This window comes from Elephantulus edwardii, unplaced genomic scaffold, assembly GCF_000299155.1.
Source record: "Elephantulus edwardii isolate Elephantulus edwardi_28Jun2011 unplaced genomic scaffold, EleEdw1.0 scaffold00051, whole genome shotgun sequence".
In the NCBI taxonomy this organism is placed as follows: Eukaryota; Metazoa; Chordata; class Mammalia; order Macroscelidea; family Macroscelididae; genus Elephantulus; species Elephantulus edwardii.
Genome location: NW_006399801.1, coordinates 17,635,555 through 17,653,173, shown reverse-complemented (window position 1 = coordinate 17,653,173; position 17,619 = coordinate 17,635,555). Strand labels below are relative to the sequence as shown.

The 17,619-nt window shown below is 38.4% G+C and overlaps 1 protein-coding gene across 1 annotated transcript; it reads left to right on the top strand.

Moving 5' to 3' along the window:
- The first annotated feature begins 5,263 nt into the window (after positions 1-5,263).
- LOC102862814 (keratin-associated protein 20-2-like) lies at positions 5,264-12,021 on the top strand. The gene is made up of 2 exons (XM_006886808.1): positions 5,264-5,325; positions 11,745-12,021. Exons 1-2 carry the CDS (start codon positions 5,264-5,266, stop codon positions 12,019-12,021), a joined length of 339 nt encoding a protein of 112 aa, XP_006886870.1.
- The last annotated feature ends 5,598 nt before the right edge of the window (positions 12,022-17,619 follow it).

The window sequence follows — 17,619 nt, the reverse complement described above, 5'->3', positions numbered from 1 at the left end:
ATGTTATTCTTTAAGCAAACATTATTGATAAAATATGTTAAACAAAGTATTTCTTTCCCAAATTCAATTATATTTCATCAATTTTTAATTTTTATTCTTTCCTATTACTTCTTGAAGAAAGCTTATAGCCAACTAATAACATTGTCTAAAACCAGATTAAATTGGCCAAATCACACAAGTATACCTGCATGACTGAAATATTAATGCTATATGCTATATAAAAACAAGTCGGGCTATTGCAATTTAGTGGAAAATTTTTGTCCAATATTTGACTTGTGCAAGTTTGCCAATAGATGAATATACGGTTATGCAAGGGAATATTTTCTGTAATTATATATGTATACACACACACTCACACACATACATATTTGTAGAAAAATAAATAAGTGTGCAATGTTGTTGTTATTGTTATTGTTATGTGCCATAGAATGGTCTGCAACTCATCGCAACCCTATGCACAACAACCCTAAACCTTGCTCTATCTTGTGCCAAACTTACTGTCTGATCCATCTACCCCCATTAATCTATTTCCTGCATCAATCCATCTCATGCGTGTCCCTCCACCCTCCCAAGTATGACATCCCTCTCCAAGGATTGGTCCCTCCTTGCAACGTATCCAATGTATGTCAGACGAAGCTTCAGAATTCTTGCCTCCAAGGAGCAGCCAGATTTCATCCTTTCTGGGTTAAACCTGTTTTGTTTTCCTCTTAGCAGTCCATGTTATTGTTGATTGCCTTTAAGTCAAGCACGACTCATAGCAACCCTACGAACAAAAGGCCTGAAAGCTCCTCTACAACTATGGATATTTATCAAAGTTCATAGAGTTTCCGGAGGCGTGTAGCTTAGGAAGTGGATGCCTCTCCTGCTTCTAAGCCTGTCATGGTATGTTATTGTTATATGCTGTTGAGTCATCTGCTATGCATAGTGACACTTTGTATAGTAGCTCTGAACTCTTCCCTGTCCTGAGCCAGTCTCACTAATTCTGACACACAAAAACCTATTGCTCCAGTCACTGTATCAATTTATTCTTCTGTCATCCTTAGCCATCATCCAACTCTCTGAAACATAACAAGTAATTGAGAAGAGCATGGCCTGGATCAGATGCACCTTTGTATCTAGACTGACATCATTGCTCTTTAGCATCCTGGAGGTCCATGCTAGCAGATTTTCCCAATGCAATTTGTCTTTGATTTTCTTACTGCTGGTGTTAAGAGTGTTGATTGTAAATCTGAGCAGCTGAAATTGCTAATAACCTCAATCTGTTCTCCATCTATCATCGTGCTGCCAATTGGCCCAGTGGTGAGAATCTTTGTTTTCTTGATGTTGAGCTTCAATCCATATTGAAGACTACAGTCCTTTTCCTTTTGCAGTAAGTGCTTCAGGTCTTCTTCAGCTTCAGCAAGCAAGGTTGTGTCATATGCATGTCATAGGTTGTTATTGAATCTTCCTCCAATCTTGGTGCCACACTCCTCCTTGTAAAGCCCTGCCCCCTAAATGATCTCTTCTGCATACAGGTTAAAAAGGTATGAGGACAGGATGCATCCCTGACACACTCCTTTCCTGACTTTGAACCAAGCAGTGTTTCCTTGTTCTGTTCTGAGGACTGCTTCTTGATTCAAATATAGCTTTCGTATAAGCACGATGAAGTGTTCTGAGATTCACATACTGGATACTCTTCTCTAACACCATACCTCAAAAGCACTAATTCTCCTTCTATCATCTCTAGTAATTTTGCAGTTAACTGATGTATAGCAAGTGGTTGAAAAGACCACAGCCTGTATCAGTCGCACCTTAGTCTCCAGACTGATATTGCTGCTCTTCAGTACTTTAGAGAGGTCTCTGACAGCTGACTTTGCCAATGCAATTAATCTTTTAATTTCCTGGATGCTGGTGCCAAGAGTGTTGATTGTGAAGCCAAGCAAACTGAAGCTGTTAACAACCTTAATCTCTTCACTGTCTATTATGATGTTGCCAATCAGCTCCCTGGTGAGTATCTTTGTTTTCTTGATATTGAGCTTCAGTCCTTATTGGAGGCTGCAGTCCTTGACTTTCTGCAGCAAGCACTTCACATCCTCCTCAATTTCAACAAACAAAGTTGTATCGTCTGCATAACACAGATTGTTGATAAGTTTTCCATCCATCCTGATGCCACATTTCTCCTCATAGAGCCCAGCCTCCCGGGGATAATCTGTTCTGCATATAGATTGAAAAGGTATAGAGATAGGACACATTTGTGGTGCACATCCTTTCCAATTTTGAACCATGCAGTGTTTCCTTGCTCTGTTCTAATGACTGCCTCCTAATCCAAGTATAGGTTTCACATTAGCACGATCAAGTGTTCTAAGATTCCCATTCTTCTCAGAGTCAGCCACAGTTTGTTGTGTTGCAGAGTCAATTGCCTTTGCATAGTCAGTGACACACAGATTGACATTCTTCTGGTAGTCCTTGCTTTCAGCAAACCTCCATCTGACTGACATTAGCTAAAATATCCCTAGTACCACAGCCTCTTCTAACCCAGCCTGCACTTCTCTGTTGGTGCTGCTCCAGTCGCTTTCAGGTAATCTTTAGCAAAATCTTGCTTGCTTGTGATACTAATGATATTGTTTGATAATTTCCAGTCTGTAGGATCACCTTTCTTTAGAATGGGAACAATTATAGATCTCTTCCAGTCAGTTGGCCAGAAGGCAAAGCAAGGAGCAGGAGGTGAAGACTCAGCTTCTCCCCATAAAAAAGGTATACACACGTATCCCAGAAACCTATGGATTAATGTAGACCCTGAAATTCTTTAGGAAACAAGGCCAGGCAGAACATGGTGAGGAATGGAAGAGGCTGTATAGGAGGCAAAGTGAAGAGCAGGGGGCAGGGACTCAGCTTCATCCCCCCCACCCCAACCAAAAAAAAAAAAAACCCCAAAAACCAAACACAAAAAAAACACCAAAAACAACAACAGGTACACTTGTTTCTGCCAGAATCCCATCAAGACAGAGCCGCAATTCTTTGGGGCCCAAGGGCCTATGACCCTCAGGCCAAGAAAACAACACTATACACTAGATGTACAGGACACATCACCCTTCTTGGAAAACTATTTCATTGTGACTACAGTGTGCTGCAAATGGAAGAGAAGAGGCTCTCTGCCACAAGAAGTACCGGAGCAGAAATACTAAGGAAAGGACTTTCCCTCAGAACTGTCTGAGATAGGAAGCTTTTCCTAACATTTGTACCTGTGTGTAATATACTGTGTGTAGATATATTATACATATGTACATGTGACATACATACACATAAATATATCATTATATATAATTTTCATTATATATTGGGTCAGCTATGGGTCAGTTCTGATCCTATGGTAGTTAACAACATTAACATATACCTATATGAACATAAATTCACTTTATTGACATATATTTGTGACAAACTTGTAGTAATAGGCCATCAGGATTTTGGAGGCTGTAAATTGCAAAAGAAGTTATTACCCTTCTTTGCCCTGTTGAGCTGCTGGTGGATGAGAAATACCAGAGGAATGCCACTTTTGGGTTAAAAGGACAAAGCCCTATAAGCTAGATTACTTTTATCTATCTATCTATCTATCTATCTATCTATCTATCTATCTATCTATCTACATATGCATATACATATACATATACATACATATACATATGCATACACAGATAGATACATATATAGATACATAGATAGATAGATTTTTCTTGATTGCCGTTGAGTCAAGCACAACTCATAGAGACCCTATGAACAAAAGGCCTTAAGCCTTTCTATAACTCTCATCAATTATGAAAGTTTGTAGAGTTTCCAGATGCATGTTATTTAGGAAGTCGATGCCACTCTTGCTTACAAAGCTAAACTAGATTAAGATATATATGCATCTGATGTATATGTAGTAATCTAGTTTGTCAAGGACTATAGTCTTCAATATGGACTGAACCTCAACATCAAAAAGAAAAAGATTCTCACCACTGGGCCAGTTGGCAACACCCTCATAGATGGAGAAGAGATTGAGGGTGTTAACAGTTACAGCTTGCTCTGCTCCACAATCAACACTCTTAGCACCAGCAGTCAGGAAATCAAAAGACGAATTGCATTTGGTAAATCTGCTGTCGGGTACTTCTCTAGAGTAATGAAAAGCAATGATGTCGGTCTGGAGACTAAGGTGTGTCTGAAACAAGCCATGTTCTTTGCAATTACTTACTATTCATCAGAGAGCTAGACAATGACAGAAGAAGAATTGATGCCTTTGAGATGAAGTGCTGGATAAGAGGCTTGAACATACCATGGACTGTCAAGAAAACAAATAGGTCTGTGTTGGAGACAGTAAAACCAAGTTTCTCCTTGGAGGCAAGGATTTTGAAATTCTGTCTCCATACTTTGGGCATGTATCAAAGAAAAACAGGTCCTTGGAGAAGGACATCATGCTCAGAAGGGTGGAGGGACAATGCAGGAGAGGAAGACCCTAGATTAGATAGATTGATACAGTCACTAGGGCAATGGGGGTTGGCGTGTCAGAATTAGTGAGACTGCTTCAGGACAGGGCAGTCTTCAGAGCTGCTGTACATAGGGTCACAGGAGACTCATGTACACATAAGAACAGTAACAACAGATATTATATACATACATAAGCAAATCTATAATTTGTTTTATTCAGAAATATAAAAATAAAGATTAATCTCTGTACAGAAAATATTCTGTAGGATATGAGGTATCTTAGAAATATTATGTTTTAGCTGAGAACATGTGGGAAATTTGATAGGCTCTTACATCAAGTAGTAAGTGTTTCCAAATAAACATATTGATACAAAAAAAATGTCAAATTGTATAATAGACTAATAAGCATTTCCAGAAATCCACAGTGATGAAGATTATTTAATATCCAAAGCAAATAAATAAAGTCTGAGGGAAGAGTTGTATGCATGCTTGATGTCATTCCTTTTAAGCTTGCAGTGTATCAACAGACCAATTTGGAAATAATCAAAGACTTTAAAGATAAGCAAATACTTCTTTTTAAATCCGGGTGATAGTATTGTAGGAAATCCAACATAGCACAGTAATGAGTGTTATGAAAGCTTCATTTTAGAATCTAAGTATTTAAACCTCTCTAATGAAAATTAGTGTGAAATATGTAATAAACACTGCCTGTGGTTTTCCCCACCCTCTTCTCAGGGTATATAAAAGGTCCTGTGCAGATGGTTATTGTTAACCCGAGATAGTCTTTCTCTGCTCCTTAACTGAACCTTCCACTCCTGACACCATGTGCTATTACGGCAACTACTACGGGGGCCTGGGCTATGGCTACGGTGGCCTTGGCTACAGGTATGGTGGCCTGGGCTGTGGCTATGGCTGTGGTTATGGTGGCTGTGGATACAACTGCTACCGCCCACTGTGCTGCAGAAGATACTGGTCCTATGGTTTCTACTGAGGAAGATCCAGGGCTGCTCAATCTGAAGACCACACATTGTTACTTTAGAAGAACTATCTTGTTTCCTTACATGTTAACATTCTAACCTATCTTCAAAATTCCCAACTTCTTCTTAAACTATGGGAAAAACTTATGCAATTCTAGTTTCAAAATTATCATTTTTATTGCCTTATATTTGCTTGAAAACTTGTATTATCTTTCTGATCCCATGTATATTTCAAGTTTTATCTTTTATGTTGTAACTATATTTAAATAAATTGTATCTCATCATAAGAACTGTTTTATTGCATTTATACAAATATCCCTAAGTTTTACCTGCAGGTGAGTACATTTGTGTGAATCATGTGATTATTTCGTTTTGGGAATGATTGCACACACACTATGCACAATGAGTAAATTACACTCATGGAAAAAACTCACCTCCAATATGTGCAGATGGATCTGGTTCTCACCTCCTCATTACTCTATCCTCATAATGCACTCACACACATTTTATTTCTGACCCTAGTCACAAAGAAATGAGTTAGAGCTCACATGTTAAAAGAATGATTTCTTCAGACTACCAATATAGACACATCAACAGCAAGTTGGAGAAGTTCACATAAACTTCGATGATCTTCTGACATTAGTGACCTTCTAGGCCACAAAATCAGGAATAGTTTCCCACTATTTCAGTATGTTGGCCAGATTCCTGAAGTTCATGTGAAATCTTATTGACATGCCATTTTCCATTGCCCTTTGGGTTTGGTAATTTGCTAGAATGAAAAGAGAATATACTATACTTTTGACAACAGATTAATTTTAAACAAAAAAGCACAAATAAAGAGATACAAGAGAGTCAGTTCTGAGAGGACACTGAATACTGTGATTCATGTATTCCAGTGATATCATGACAGTGGATATTTTAACCAAATAGGAAGTTGCCGCCAACCAGGAAGCTCATCTGGGGTTCAGAGCACTTGTCAGTTCTCCCAGGTACTCAGGATAAATGACTTCTTATCTCCTGAAACTAGTCAGTATCAGTCCTTCGAATGGTCTTTCTTGTTCTAGGCCACTCTTCATAATTAACTTCATTCATGGTTTGTCTTTCAGGAACTGAGAGAAAGGGTGGAAAAGAAATATTGTCTTTTGTACCTCTCTTTGTGTAAAGATAGAAAATCAGAGAGACAGGAATGAACAAAGACAGAGAGGTCCTTTTGTGGTTATGATGGATATAAAAAATAAAATAGTAAAGCTAAGAAATGTTTTTGTATAATGGAATTTTTAAGGAATAGAAGTTAGACAATCAAAAGGGAAACATGTGCTGAGTATTGCTCAAGCTCAGAGAACTTAAGAACAAATTCAAGCCTTAAGTTGTCACACTGACAAATTCTAAGGGCAAATTATTAAATGATGCAAGAAAATCAAAGGAAGATGGAAAATATATCCAGAGTCACTATGCCACAAAAATTTTCTCAAAACTAAATACTTACAAGAAATATCATGTGATCAAGAACCAATGGTAATTAAGGAAGAAATTTAAGCTGCATTGAAAGCATTGGATAAATACAAGGCCCCAAGAATTGAGGGAAGGCCAATATAGTTAGTTAAAAAAAATAGATATAGCTCTGGACATGCTTACTAGCCTACTTGAGAAATTTGGAAGAGATATACCTACCTGGTCAAACGAAATGAGCCATATTGTCCTCATTAAAAAAAAACAAAAGCTATCCAGTAGAATAAGAAAATTATGGAGCAATATCACAAAGGACACATGCATGTAAAACCTTCAGAAGTGGTTGGAAAAGTACATTGACTTATTGTTATGTGATGTGCAGTCGAGTTGTTTGCAACTCATAGCCACCCTATATACAATAGCCCTACACTCTCCTCTGTCTTACGCCAAATTTTTTGTCTGACACATTTATCCCTGTCATACCAGTGGCTGAAACAATCTACCTCATCGAGGATCTTCCTCTTTTGTGCTGTCCCTCCACCCTGCCAAGCATGATGTCCCTCTCCAAGGACGGGTCCCTCCTTGCAACATGCCCAAAGTACGTCAGACAAAGTTTTAGAATCATTGCCTCCAAGGAACAGCCTGGTATCACCCTACCCAGGATGAACCTATTTGTTCTCCTAACAGTCCATGGTATATTCAATATGCTTCTCTAGCACCACAGCTGAAAGACATCAACTCTCTTATCATATCTAGTCATTATTTTCTGATACATCACAAGTAACTGCAAAACCTATGGCCAGAATCGGCACACCTTATTCTCCAGACTGACACTGTTGCTCTTCAGTACTTTGGAGAGGTCCCTTATAGGAGATTATCCTAGTGCAATTAGTCTTTTAATTTCATGGCTGCTGGTACCAAGAGTGTTGATTGTGGAGCCAAGCAAACTGAAGCTGTTAACAATCTCAATCTCTTCACTTTCTATCATGATATTGCCAATTGGCCCAGTGACGAGAATCTTAGTTTTCTTGGTGTTGAGCTTCGATTCATATTGAAGGCTACAGTCCTTGACCTTCTGCAACAAACGCTTCAGTTCCTCCTCAGTTTCAGCAAGCAGGGTTGTGTCATCTACATAACACAGATTGTTGATGAGTCTTCCTCCAATCCTGATGCTACATTTCTCATAGATCTCAGGCTCCTCGATGATCTGTTCTGCACATACGTTGAAAAGGTATGGAGATAGGACACATCCCTGGCAAACATTCTTCCCAACTTTGAATCATACAGTGTTTCTTTGATTGTTCTGATGACTGAGAACTGGCAAAAATTCAAGTTGAATTTAGAAGAGGTCATGGCACAAGGGATGTCATTGCAGATGTCACATGGATCTTGGCTGAAAGTAGAGGACACTAGTGTGTTTACTTGTTCCTTATGGACTGTAGAAAGGCATTTGACTATAACAAATTACAGACAAGATTGAGAAGAAATTATCATAGTGCTTAATTTTGTGCATGAGAAACATATCAAAATCAAGAAGCAGTTGTCAGAACAGAGCAAGGGGACACAGGATGATGAATACACGAATAAAGTACCTCAAGGTTGTATCCTCTATCCATACCTATTCAAACAGAAAACTAAGCAAACCATTGGAGAAGTTGGACGACATAAAGAAGAATGCCAAATTAGGAGTAGAGCATTACACAGAAGATGCAACCTTACTGACAGAAAGTGAAAAAGACTTGAAGTACTTACTGAAAAAAAATCAAAGACAACAGCCTCCAAATTTGCATATATTGCAATATCAAGAAAACGAAAATTCTCACCACTTGACAAATTATGAAAGACAGAGAAAAAAATTGAAATTGTTACAGATTTCATTTTTTTTGTATATTCACAATCATTGCTTATAGTAGCAGCAGTCAAGAAGCAAAACTTGTTATTTTGGGGAAATTTGCTGTAATAGATCTTTTATGTCAGATTAAATACGAAGATGTGCCTATGCCTATGTGGATATTTTACTTGCTTCCTATGCACCTGAAAATTGGACATGATGGAGATGGTAGAAGAAGAATCAGTGTCTTCAATGATTGTGACATTAATGAGGAATAAGGAATAATGTCCTACAGAATGCTGAAAGAACAAGACTGTCTTGGAGGAAGTGTAGTCATGCTACTCTTTAGAGACAAGCATTGTGAAATGTGATTTCATATACTTTATGCTTGATGTCAAAAGATCAACTCTTAGAAAAAAGACATCATTTTGGGATAGGTGGAGGATCAAAGAAGAAGTGTAAGACTCTTAGCAAAAAAAAAAAGATTCACACATTGATGATAATAGCGATCACAAGCATTTTGGAAATTGTGTAAATGGCTCAGTTTAGGTCAAGTTTAAGCTATTGTTCACTAGGCCCCTATAAATTGTAGTCAACTCAATGGCACATACAATTAAACAGTTATATGTACTTATACACTTATCTATAATTTTTAAATGGCTAGCTATGTCATCAATAGCTGAATTTCATACCAGAATATTAAAAGGTTTTGTATTTGTGTAATTTTAATATTAGCTACAATATCCCTATTACCAAGCCTCTTTTAAACCCAGCCTGCTGCACTTCTGGCAGTTCTGTTGTGCTGTCCCAGTCATTTTTGGAATTTTGCTTGTATGCAATCAATGATATTGTTCAATAATTTCCACACTTTGTTGGATCACCTTTCTTTGGAATGGGAACAAATATCGATTTATTCCAGTCAGTTGGCCAACTGGTTGTCCTCCAGATTTCTTGACACAACTTGGTGAGTACATCTAGGGCAACATCTGTTAGCTGAAATATAGTAATTGGTATACCACCAATTCCTTTTTTTTTAGAGATACATGCAATTTTTTTATATTTACAGACTATATGCTATCTATTTCAACCACTCAATTTTGTGTCTGTAACAAAACCAACTGATGAACATAAAAATGAAAGACCTTAGCTGTTCTTATAAAAGACTTTATTGACAAAATCTTTTATGCACGAGTTTATAGATCCCTAAATTCTATCATAATTCATCAGTTTTTGTTCTCTACATCTTCACTTTCAGTAGGCTTGAAGCTAACAAATAACATGTCTAAATTCAGATTGTTGTTGTTATGTGCCGTTGAGTCGCTTGCGACTCATAGCGACCCTATGTACAACAACTCTAAACTCTGCTCTGTCCTGTGTCAATCTCATAGCCTCCTACACACTCATCCCGATTGCCCAGTCACCGAATCAATCCATCTCCCAGAAGGCCAGCCTTCCCTTCCTGCACCTGCCCTCCACCCTCCCAAGCATAATGTCCCTCTCCAAGGACTGGTCTCTCTTTACAACATGACCAAAGTATGTCAGACGAAGCCTCAGAATCCTTGCCTCCAAGGAGCAGCCTGGTTTGACCATCTCCAGGATGAATCTGTTTGTTCTCTTCAGTCCATGGCACCTTCATCATCAATTCTCCTTCTATCCTCTTTGGTCACTGTCCAGCTCTCTGATGCATAACAAGTGATTGCAAAGACCATGGCCTGTACCAGATGCACCTTTGTCTCCAGAGACACACCACAAACATATATGCAAGAACAAAATTCTAATATTGTATGGCATTCAATTTTGCTGATTATTCCATAGTATGATTGTCTTCTTGGTGTTATGTACCGTTTAGTCAACTACCACTCATAGTAACCCTATGAACAATGACTCTGAACCTTGACCTATCCTGAGTTAAAATATCTCACTGTCTCCAATACACCCACCCTCCTTACCACATTGACTATGTCAAACCACCTAATCCAGGGTCATTATTTTCTGCTCTATCTACCTTTCCAAGCTTGATGCCCTTCTGCAAGGACTAGTCCCTTCTAGGAACATGGACAAAGTATGTGAGATGAAGTTTCAAATTCTTTGCTTCCAGTAACTGCCTTAGATTCATGCCTTAGTGTTCCAGTAAATGTGCATTAGATTGTACGTTGCAGTATTTTCTTTATCTTTTAAAATGCATACATATATTTGTATACCCCCGATAAGATGGACCAATAAAGTAACTAGGACAATGGGGGTTGGTGTGTCGGAATTAGTGATACTGGTTCAGGACAGTGCAGACTTCAGCGCTGGGTCACTATGGGTCACAGGCAACTCAACAGCACATAACAATATATACATACATGTAAATAAGTATTTATACACATGTATGAGTTATTTGTAATGTACATACATTAATAAATGTTGTAGATCTATAAAGTGGTACATATACATGTTGTTGTTGTTGTGTGCCATTGAGTCAATTGCAACTCATAGTGACCCTATGTGCAACAGCCTAAACTCTGCTCCGTCCTGTGCCAATCATACCATCTCCGATACACCCATCCCAATTCCCCCAGTCTCTGAATCAATCCACTTCTAAAGGGCCTCCCTTCCTGTGCTGTCCCACCACCCTCCCAAGCATGATGTCCCTCTCCAAGGACCAGTCCCTCCTTACATGTCCAAAGTATTCAGCATAAAAAGTCAGACTGTAGGACAGCCTTTGGAATGGGTATTCTTAACGTCCTGTGTTTGTATAGAACCAATACACAAAATAAGTAAATATATATTTGTGGGACAGTATTTACCCATGCTTTACATTATTTCATTTAAGCTTACAGTATTTATAAACTGACAAAATTCAGAATGATAGGATTTAAAAATAAATTCCTCTTTTAAATACCACATGACATGGCTGTAGGATACCTGACATATTAACAAAGTAATGTTTGTTATGAAGGCTTCATTGCATTTTATAGTTCAAGGTATTCAGAGTTCTATAGTGAAAATTACTATGAAATATGTCATAAACACTGACTGTGGTTTCCCCTCCCACTTTTCAGGATGTATAAAAGGTCCTGTGCAGATGGTTATATTCAGTCTGAGACATTCTTTCTCTGCTTCGTAACTGAACCTTCCACTCCTGAAACAATGTGCTATTACGGCAACTACTATGGTGGCCTGGGCTATGGCTATGGTGGCCTGGGCTGTGGCTATGGTAGCCTTGGTTATGGCTATGGTGGCCTGGGCTGTGGCTATGGCTGTGGTTATGGTGGCTATAGATATAACTGCTACCACCCACTGTGCTGTGGAAGATACTGGTCCTATGGTTTATACTGAGGAATTTCTGGAGCAGCACAGATTATTGAAGTCCTCCTGTGTTCTTCTTCTCTTCCCAGGATTCTATATACAGAACTTTCTTTCTTTATATTATGGCCAATGTGATGCTGGTCTTGAAGAATGGGGGGGGGATGATAGATGGGAAGGTTAAAATTTGTTTTGTTCAATTTTGGCTGATTAAAATAATTTAAAATATATTATTGTAGGATTTTTTTTCTTTCTACTTTACCTCCATTTGAATTTTATATGCAGTTTAATTCTTTAATATTCATGCTCAGAAAATTTCAACTTAATTTTCAAATTAACATCCAAATTGTCACGATATTTTTTTTTTCATTTCTTTATCTTTAAATCCATTAGTTTTGGGTGTCTTTCTTCACTGAAGTATTACTCTGTTTGCAGTCAGAACATAATCATGTAAAAAATACATAGAAAAGTGTGATTAACATTTTTTGCTAGCAACACTAATGTTGTTGTTGTTGTTAGGTGTCGTCTAGTAGTAGACAACTCATAGCGACCCTACAAGCGAAAGGCCTGAGCACTGTTCATACATAGTTTCCGGAGGTAAGCCATTTCAGAAGCAGATGCCGCTCCTGCTTCCAGACTTGTTTTAGTCGGGAAGCTCCAGCAAACACCGTCCACCATGGGTAACCATTACCACATTTGGCACATCACTGTCACAGGCTTCAGCATCGCAGCAACCATGAGTTACCTCTGTATAGCAACTCACAGACCAGTGCTATACCACCTAGAAGAATGTTTGACAGGAAAATAATTTGAACCCGGTCTGAGGCCCGCAGATTAAAATCACCCACCTTCGGCTTGGTAGCATAACTTTCTGTCCATTGGGCCAATGTAGCTCTCTCGATGTGGTCGTTGATGTTGTTGTTGGGTGCCATAGAGTATAGTAGATGACTCATACTAACCCTATGAACGAAAGGTCTGAGCAATGTTCGTACATCGAGTTTCTGGAGGCAAGCCATTTCAGAAGTGGATGCCGCTCCTGATTCCAGGCTAGCAACACTAACAGAAATTTGTATTTTCTCGTACCTTTAAAAATACTGCCATGATCAACACCTGAATCACACAATAACCTGTTTTCAAAAGCTAAAATTGTAACTAGTAATTCTCTCAATTGCTTGAAACAATAGCAGCCCCAGTCTCTGAAGTTATATTTTGCCATCTCTCTTCGCTGTATCTTGACTCTCTATCAATGAGTTAAACAATGTAGAGATGTACTTCTGGTAAAGATCTAGTTTTACTTCAAATAATTTTTCACTGAAAATTTATTTCTTGTAAGTGAAAATTCCAGGAATAAATCCATTTGATAGCATTACATTCATGAGAATTTTATTTTAACTTAGTGACATAATATTTTAAATAAGACTTTCATTTTAAAATTTCATTAAAAATAAGACAAGCACACATGGCGAGGAAGGTTCGAGAACCCAGGTTTGGAACCACGTCCAGCTGCACAGCGTGTACCCTCCACAGAACGTGGACAGCGGCTTCACACCTCTCCGCCCTCCCTGGCAACCCTTCTGTGGCTCACAGCACTGGCCGCGTCCCCCCAGGCCTGAAGGGGGGCACTGAGAGGCAAGTCTTAGTAGAATGAACCTCAACACTCCAGCAACCCCTGCACGTCCCTGTTTTGCGCATGTGTTAACTGACAGTCCGCCCCCTGGCACTGCATGCTATAGGATGCTAGCTGCCCCCGTCCCAGGCACCCCCTGTCTCCCTCCATCCCCAGACCCGGTTCTGCACCTTTCTCCACTTCCTCCCATTCTTGTTTTAGGACACCCCCTGCCCACCCAGCCCTTTCCCCTCCCCCACAGAAGAGGGGACGGAGGACAGCAAGCTTAGTGGGGACCTGCGGGGTGGGGATGGGTGACCCAGACTTCCCCTCTTCCCCTTCCCAAATAAAGATGTTGTTGTTGTTAAGTGCCATCGAGTCGCAGGCGACTCAGTGACCCTATGAAGGAGAGTCCTCGACACTTGGGTGCCTTTCATCCTCTCTCCAGGTTCATAGGGTTTCTGGAGGCAAGCTGTTATGGAAGTGGACGCCACTCCTCCTTCCAAGCTTTTTTTAATTGGGGAGCTCCACCCCACTCTCTGTCCACATGGGGTAGCCAACCATTAGCGCATTTGACACATCAGTGTCACAGTGTTCAACCTCACAGCAACCAAAAGTGACCGCGGTAAGGCAACTTGTACACCAGGGCTACACGACCTAGAGGAATGTCTGAACAAAAACAATGAAAGACAGGTCTGAGGGCAGTGGAGTCACCCACCTTCGGCTTGGCCGGCTGATCTCTCTCTCTCTCAAATTAAGATGAGGGTACTAAAACAAAAACAAGAACAAAAACAAAACACCCAAAACCAAGCATTGCTCTCATGCAGAGAATAATAGTTGTGCCAGTGACATAATAGTTTCTTCACTTTAATGTTACTGGCTAATAAAATATTTGTCAAAAATTTTTGTGTATAAAGTTATGTTATTTTAAAATATGTCCAATAAATATAACATGAAACAGTCTTTAAATAATATAACAAGCCATTATCTTAGTCTCAGCAATATATGAAAATTAATCCATTTCCCCTAGAAATGCTTATGACTTATGTAATCATCCCATAAAATCAACATGCCCTCAAACAACACAAGGATTGTTGTTAGGTGGTGTTGAATCAGGTACAACTGATAGTTACACTGAGGCATAGATGATAAAGCTTCATCTCATATTTTGTGGTCATGTTGCTAGGAAAGAGACATAAAGATGGTAAAGCTTCACCTATAATACTTTGGGCATGGTCCCTGAAGAGGAACATCATGATTGGAAAGGTAGGGTTATGAAAGAGAGGAAGATCCTCAACCGGATGGATTGACATAATGATCAGAACAAGAAAGTGGCACAGGATAGGACAGGGCTCAAATCTGTTGTTCATAGGGTTGCTATGAGTCTTACTTAACTATATGATCCCTAACAACAAACAAATGACATCCTCATGATAGATGGAGAAAAGATTGACATTGCGAATAACTTCATTTTATACGGATCTACACCCCAACATCTATGGTAACAGCAATTAAGAAACCAAAAGAAGTGATACCATTGCCAGTGCCTTAACTGCAGCTTTAACTTCTTTCTTCATTCCTATTAGTGATTGATCATACGGTACTTCTTGAAATATTTTAGTGTAAGTCAATTCTTTTTAGTACTGTGATTCTGTATATTCCTTCTGCCTCCTTTTGATGTTTTCAAGATTGCAAATCTTATTTGCAATGTATGGAATAGTCAATTAATACCTCATATTGTACAGTATATTGTACAGTATATAGAAAATTATAAAGATCTTTGTAAATATTGTGTTGTTGTTATTGTTGTTGCTGTTAAATGTCATCAAGTCATAGATGACTCATAGTAACCCTATGAATGAAAGACCTGAACACTTGTATAACTTCCATCATTTCTTCAAATTCTTAGTTTCTGGAGGTATGCTACTTCAAAAATGGATGCCACACCTGGTTCCAAGCTTATTTTAATCTGGGATCCCCACCAAACACTGTCCACCATGGGTAACCATTACCACATTGTACATATTAAATGACTAAAATTATGACTAAATTAATAATTTGTAAGCAGGAGTGGTATCCACTTCCTAAACAACATGCCTTTGAAAATTCTACGAACTTTAATAAATGTCAATAGTTATAGAAAGACTTCAGGCCTTTTGTTTATAGGATCACTATGAGTAGTGCTCAACTTGATGACAGTCAACAACATATGAAATGATAATAGATTTATATTTTTATTAAATATATTGTAACATATCACTTCTACACCATTTAAGAAGATGTTCAATATGTAGCAGATTTGGCCAATAAGAAACTCTTGAACCTGGTGTCTTTTTAATATATCCTTTATAGTCTAGTCCTTTTTTAGGACATCCTTTAGCACAAACAGAAAGTCGATTTTCAATTGATTTCTCTTATTGTAGGAAACATAAAAATTGTAACCTAGGCAGCATTAGGTATGAATACTGTAACTATTTTTTGTTTTTAATAAAAATGGAATGCTTCCCACATTCACACATTGATGCCACATTCTATTTCATATACTCCAGCTTCTGAGATGATTTGTTCAGCAGGAAGACTGAATAGGGAAGGAGAAAGGATACATCCCTGACATACATCTTTCCTGATTTTAAACCCTTTCTTTGACAACAGCTTCTTGTTCTAGGCAGAGGTTTCATATGAACAAAATTAGGTGTTCTGGGATTCACATTCTTCTCAATGACAATCATAATTTATTATTATCCCCATAGTCAAACACCTTTGCATACTCAAAATGCACGAATAGACATTCATCTAGTATTCTCTGTTTTCATCCAGGAACCATCTGACAACAGCAGTAATATCCTGATACCATAGCCTGGTTTTAATTCAGCTTGACCTTCTGGAAGTTCACTGTCAATGTATTGTTTTAGCCATTTCCAGCAATATTTCGTTTGCATCTGATATTAATGATATTGTTCTATAAATTGCACATTTTGTTGGATCACCTTTCTAGGTAGTGGAACAAATACCAGACAGTTGCCCAAGTAGCTAGTCTCCAAATGTCCTGGCATCAACTAATGAGCATGGACAGGCCTGCATCTGCTAGTAAAAATATGCCAATTGGTATCATATCAACTTGTGGGGCCTTAGTTATTGCCAGTGCCTTCAGGCAGCTTGAATTTATTCCTTAATTAATATTGGCCCTGCTCATATGGTACTTTCTGAAATTTTTCATTGTCAACCAATTATTTTTGTGACAGTAACTCTGTGTATTTCTTCTATCTTTGTATGATGCCTCCTGGATCATTCAAGATTTTGCCCATAGCATCTAGCAGTATTGCAACTAAAAGCTTGAATTTGCTTTTCTGTTTTTCAAGTTGAGAAATGGAGCAAGTTCTTCCCTTTTTATTCTCCTACTCCAGTTCTTTCCACATTCTGTTACAGTAGTTGCATTGTCTTCTTGAGCTGCCTTTTGCAATTTTTTGTTGATCTCTTTTACTTCTGTATTTCTCTCTTTGTTTTGGCTTCTTGATACTCTAGACCAGTTTTCAAAGTCTCTTCTGTTATCTATTTTGACAGAAAACTGTCTTCTTCCTCTGTCTTTAGAACAACTTTTTGTTCTTTATGTGGATTATATATTTAATGTTATCCTTTATATTATCTGCTCTTCAATCACTAGTGTTTATTCCAGTCTAGAGATGATTTTTAAATTCAGGTGGGGTAGATTCAAGGTCATATTTTGGATCTTGTAGGCTATTTTAATTTTGCTCAATCTCAGTTTGAACTTGGACATGATGGTCTGTTCCATAGTTAGCACCTGACCTGGTTTTGAAAATAATCCAATAATTTTTTTTCACTGATATTGTCAATCTGATGCCTGTATACTTCATTAGATTATGTCCATGTGTAAAGTTGGCTTTTGTGTTTTAGAAAAAAATTAAGGTTGCATAATGGAGTGCATTCGGGGGGGGGGACGGGGGGGCAGAGGAATTGTGTACCAACAAAGAAGTTTGTCTTTTGCTTTTCAAAGAGAGAAGCAAAGT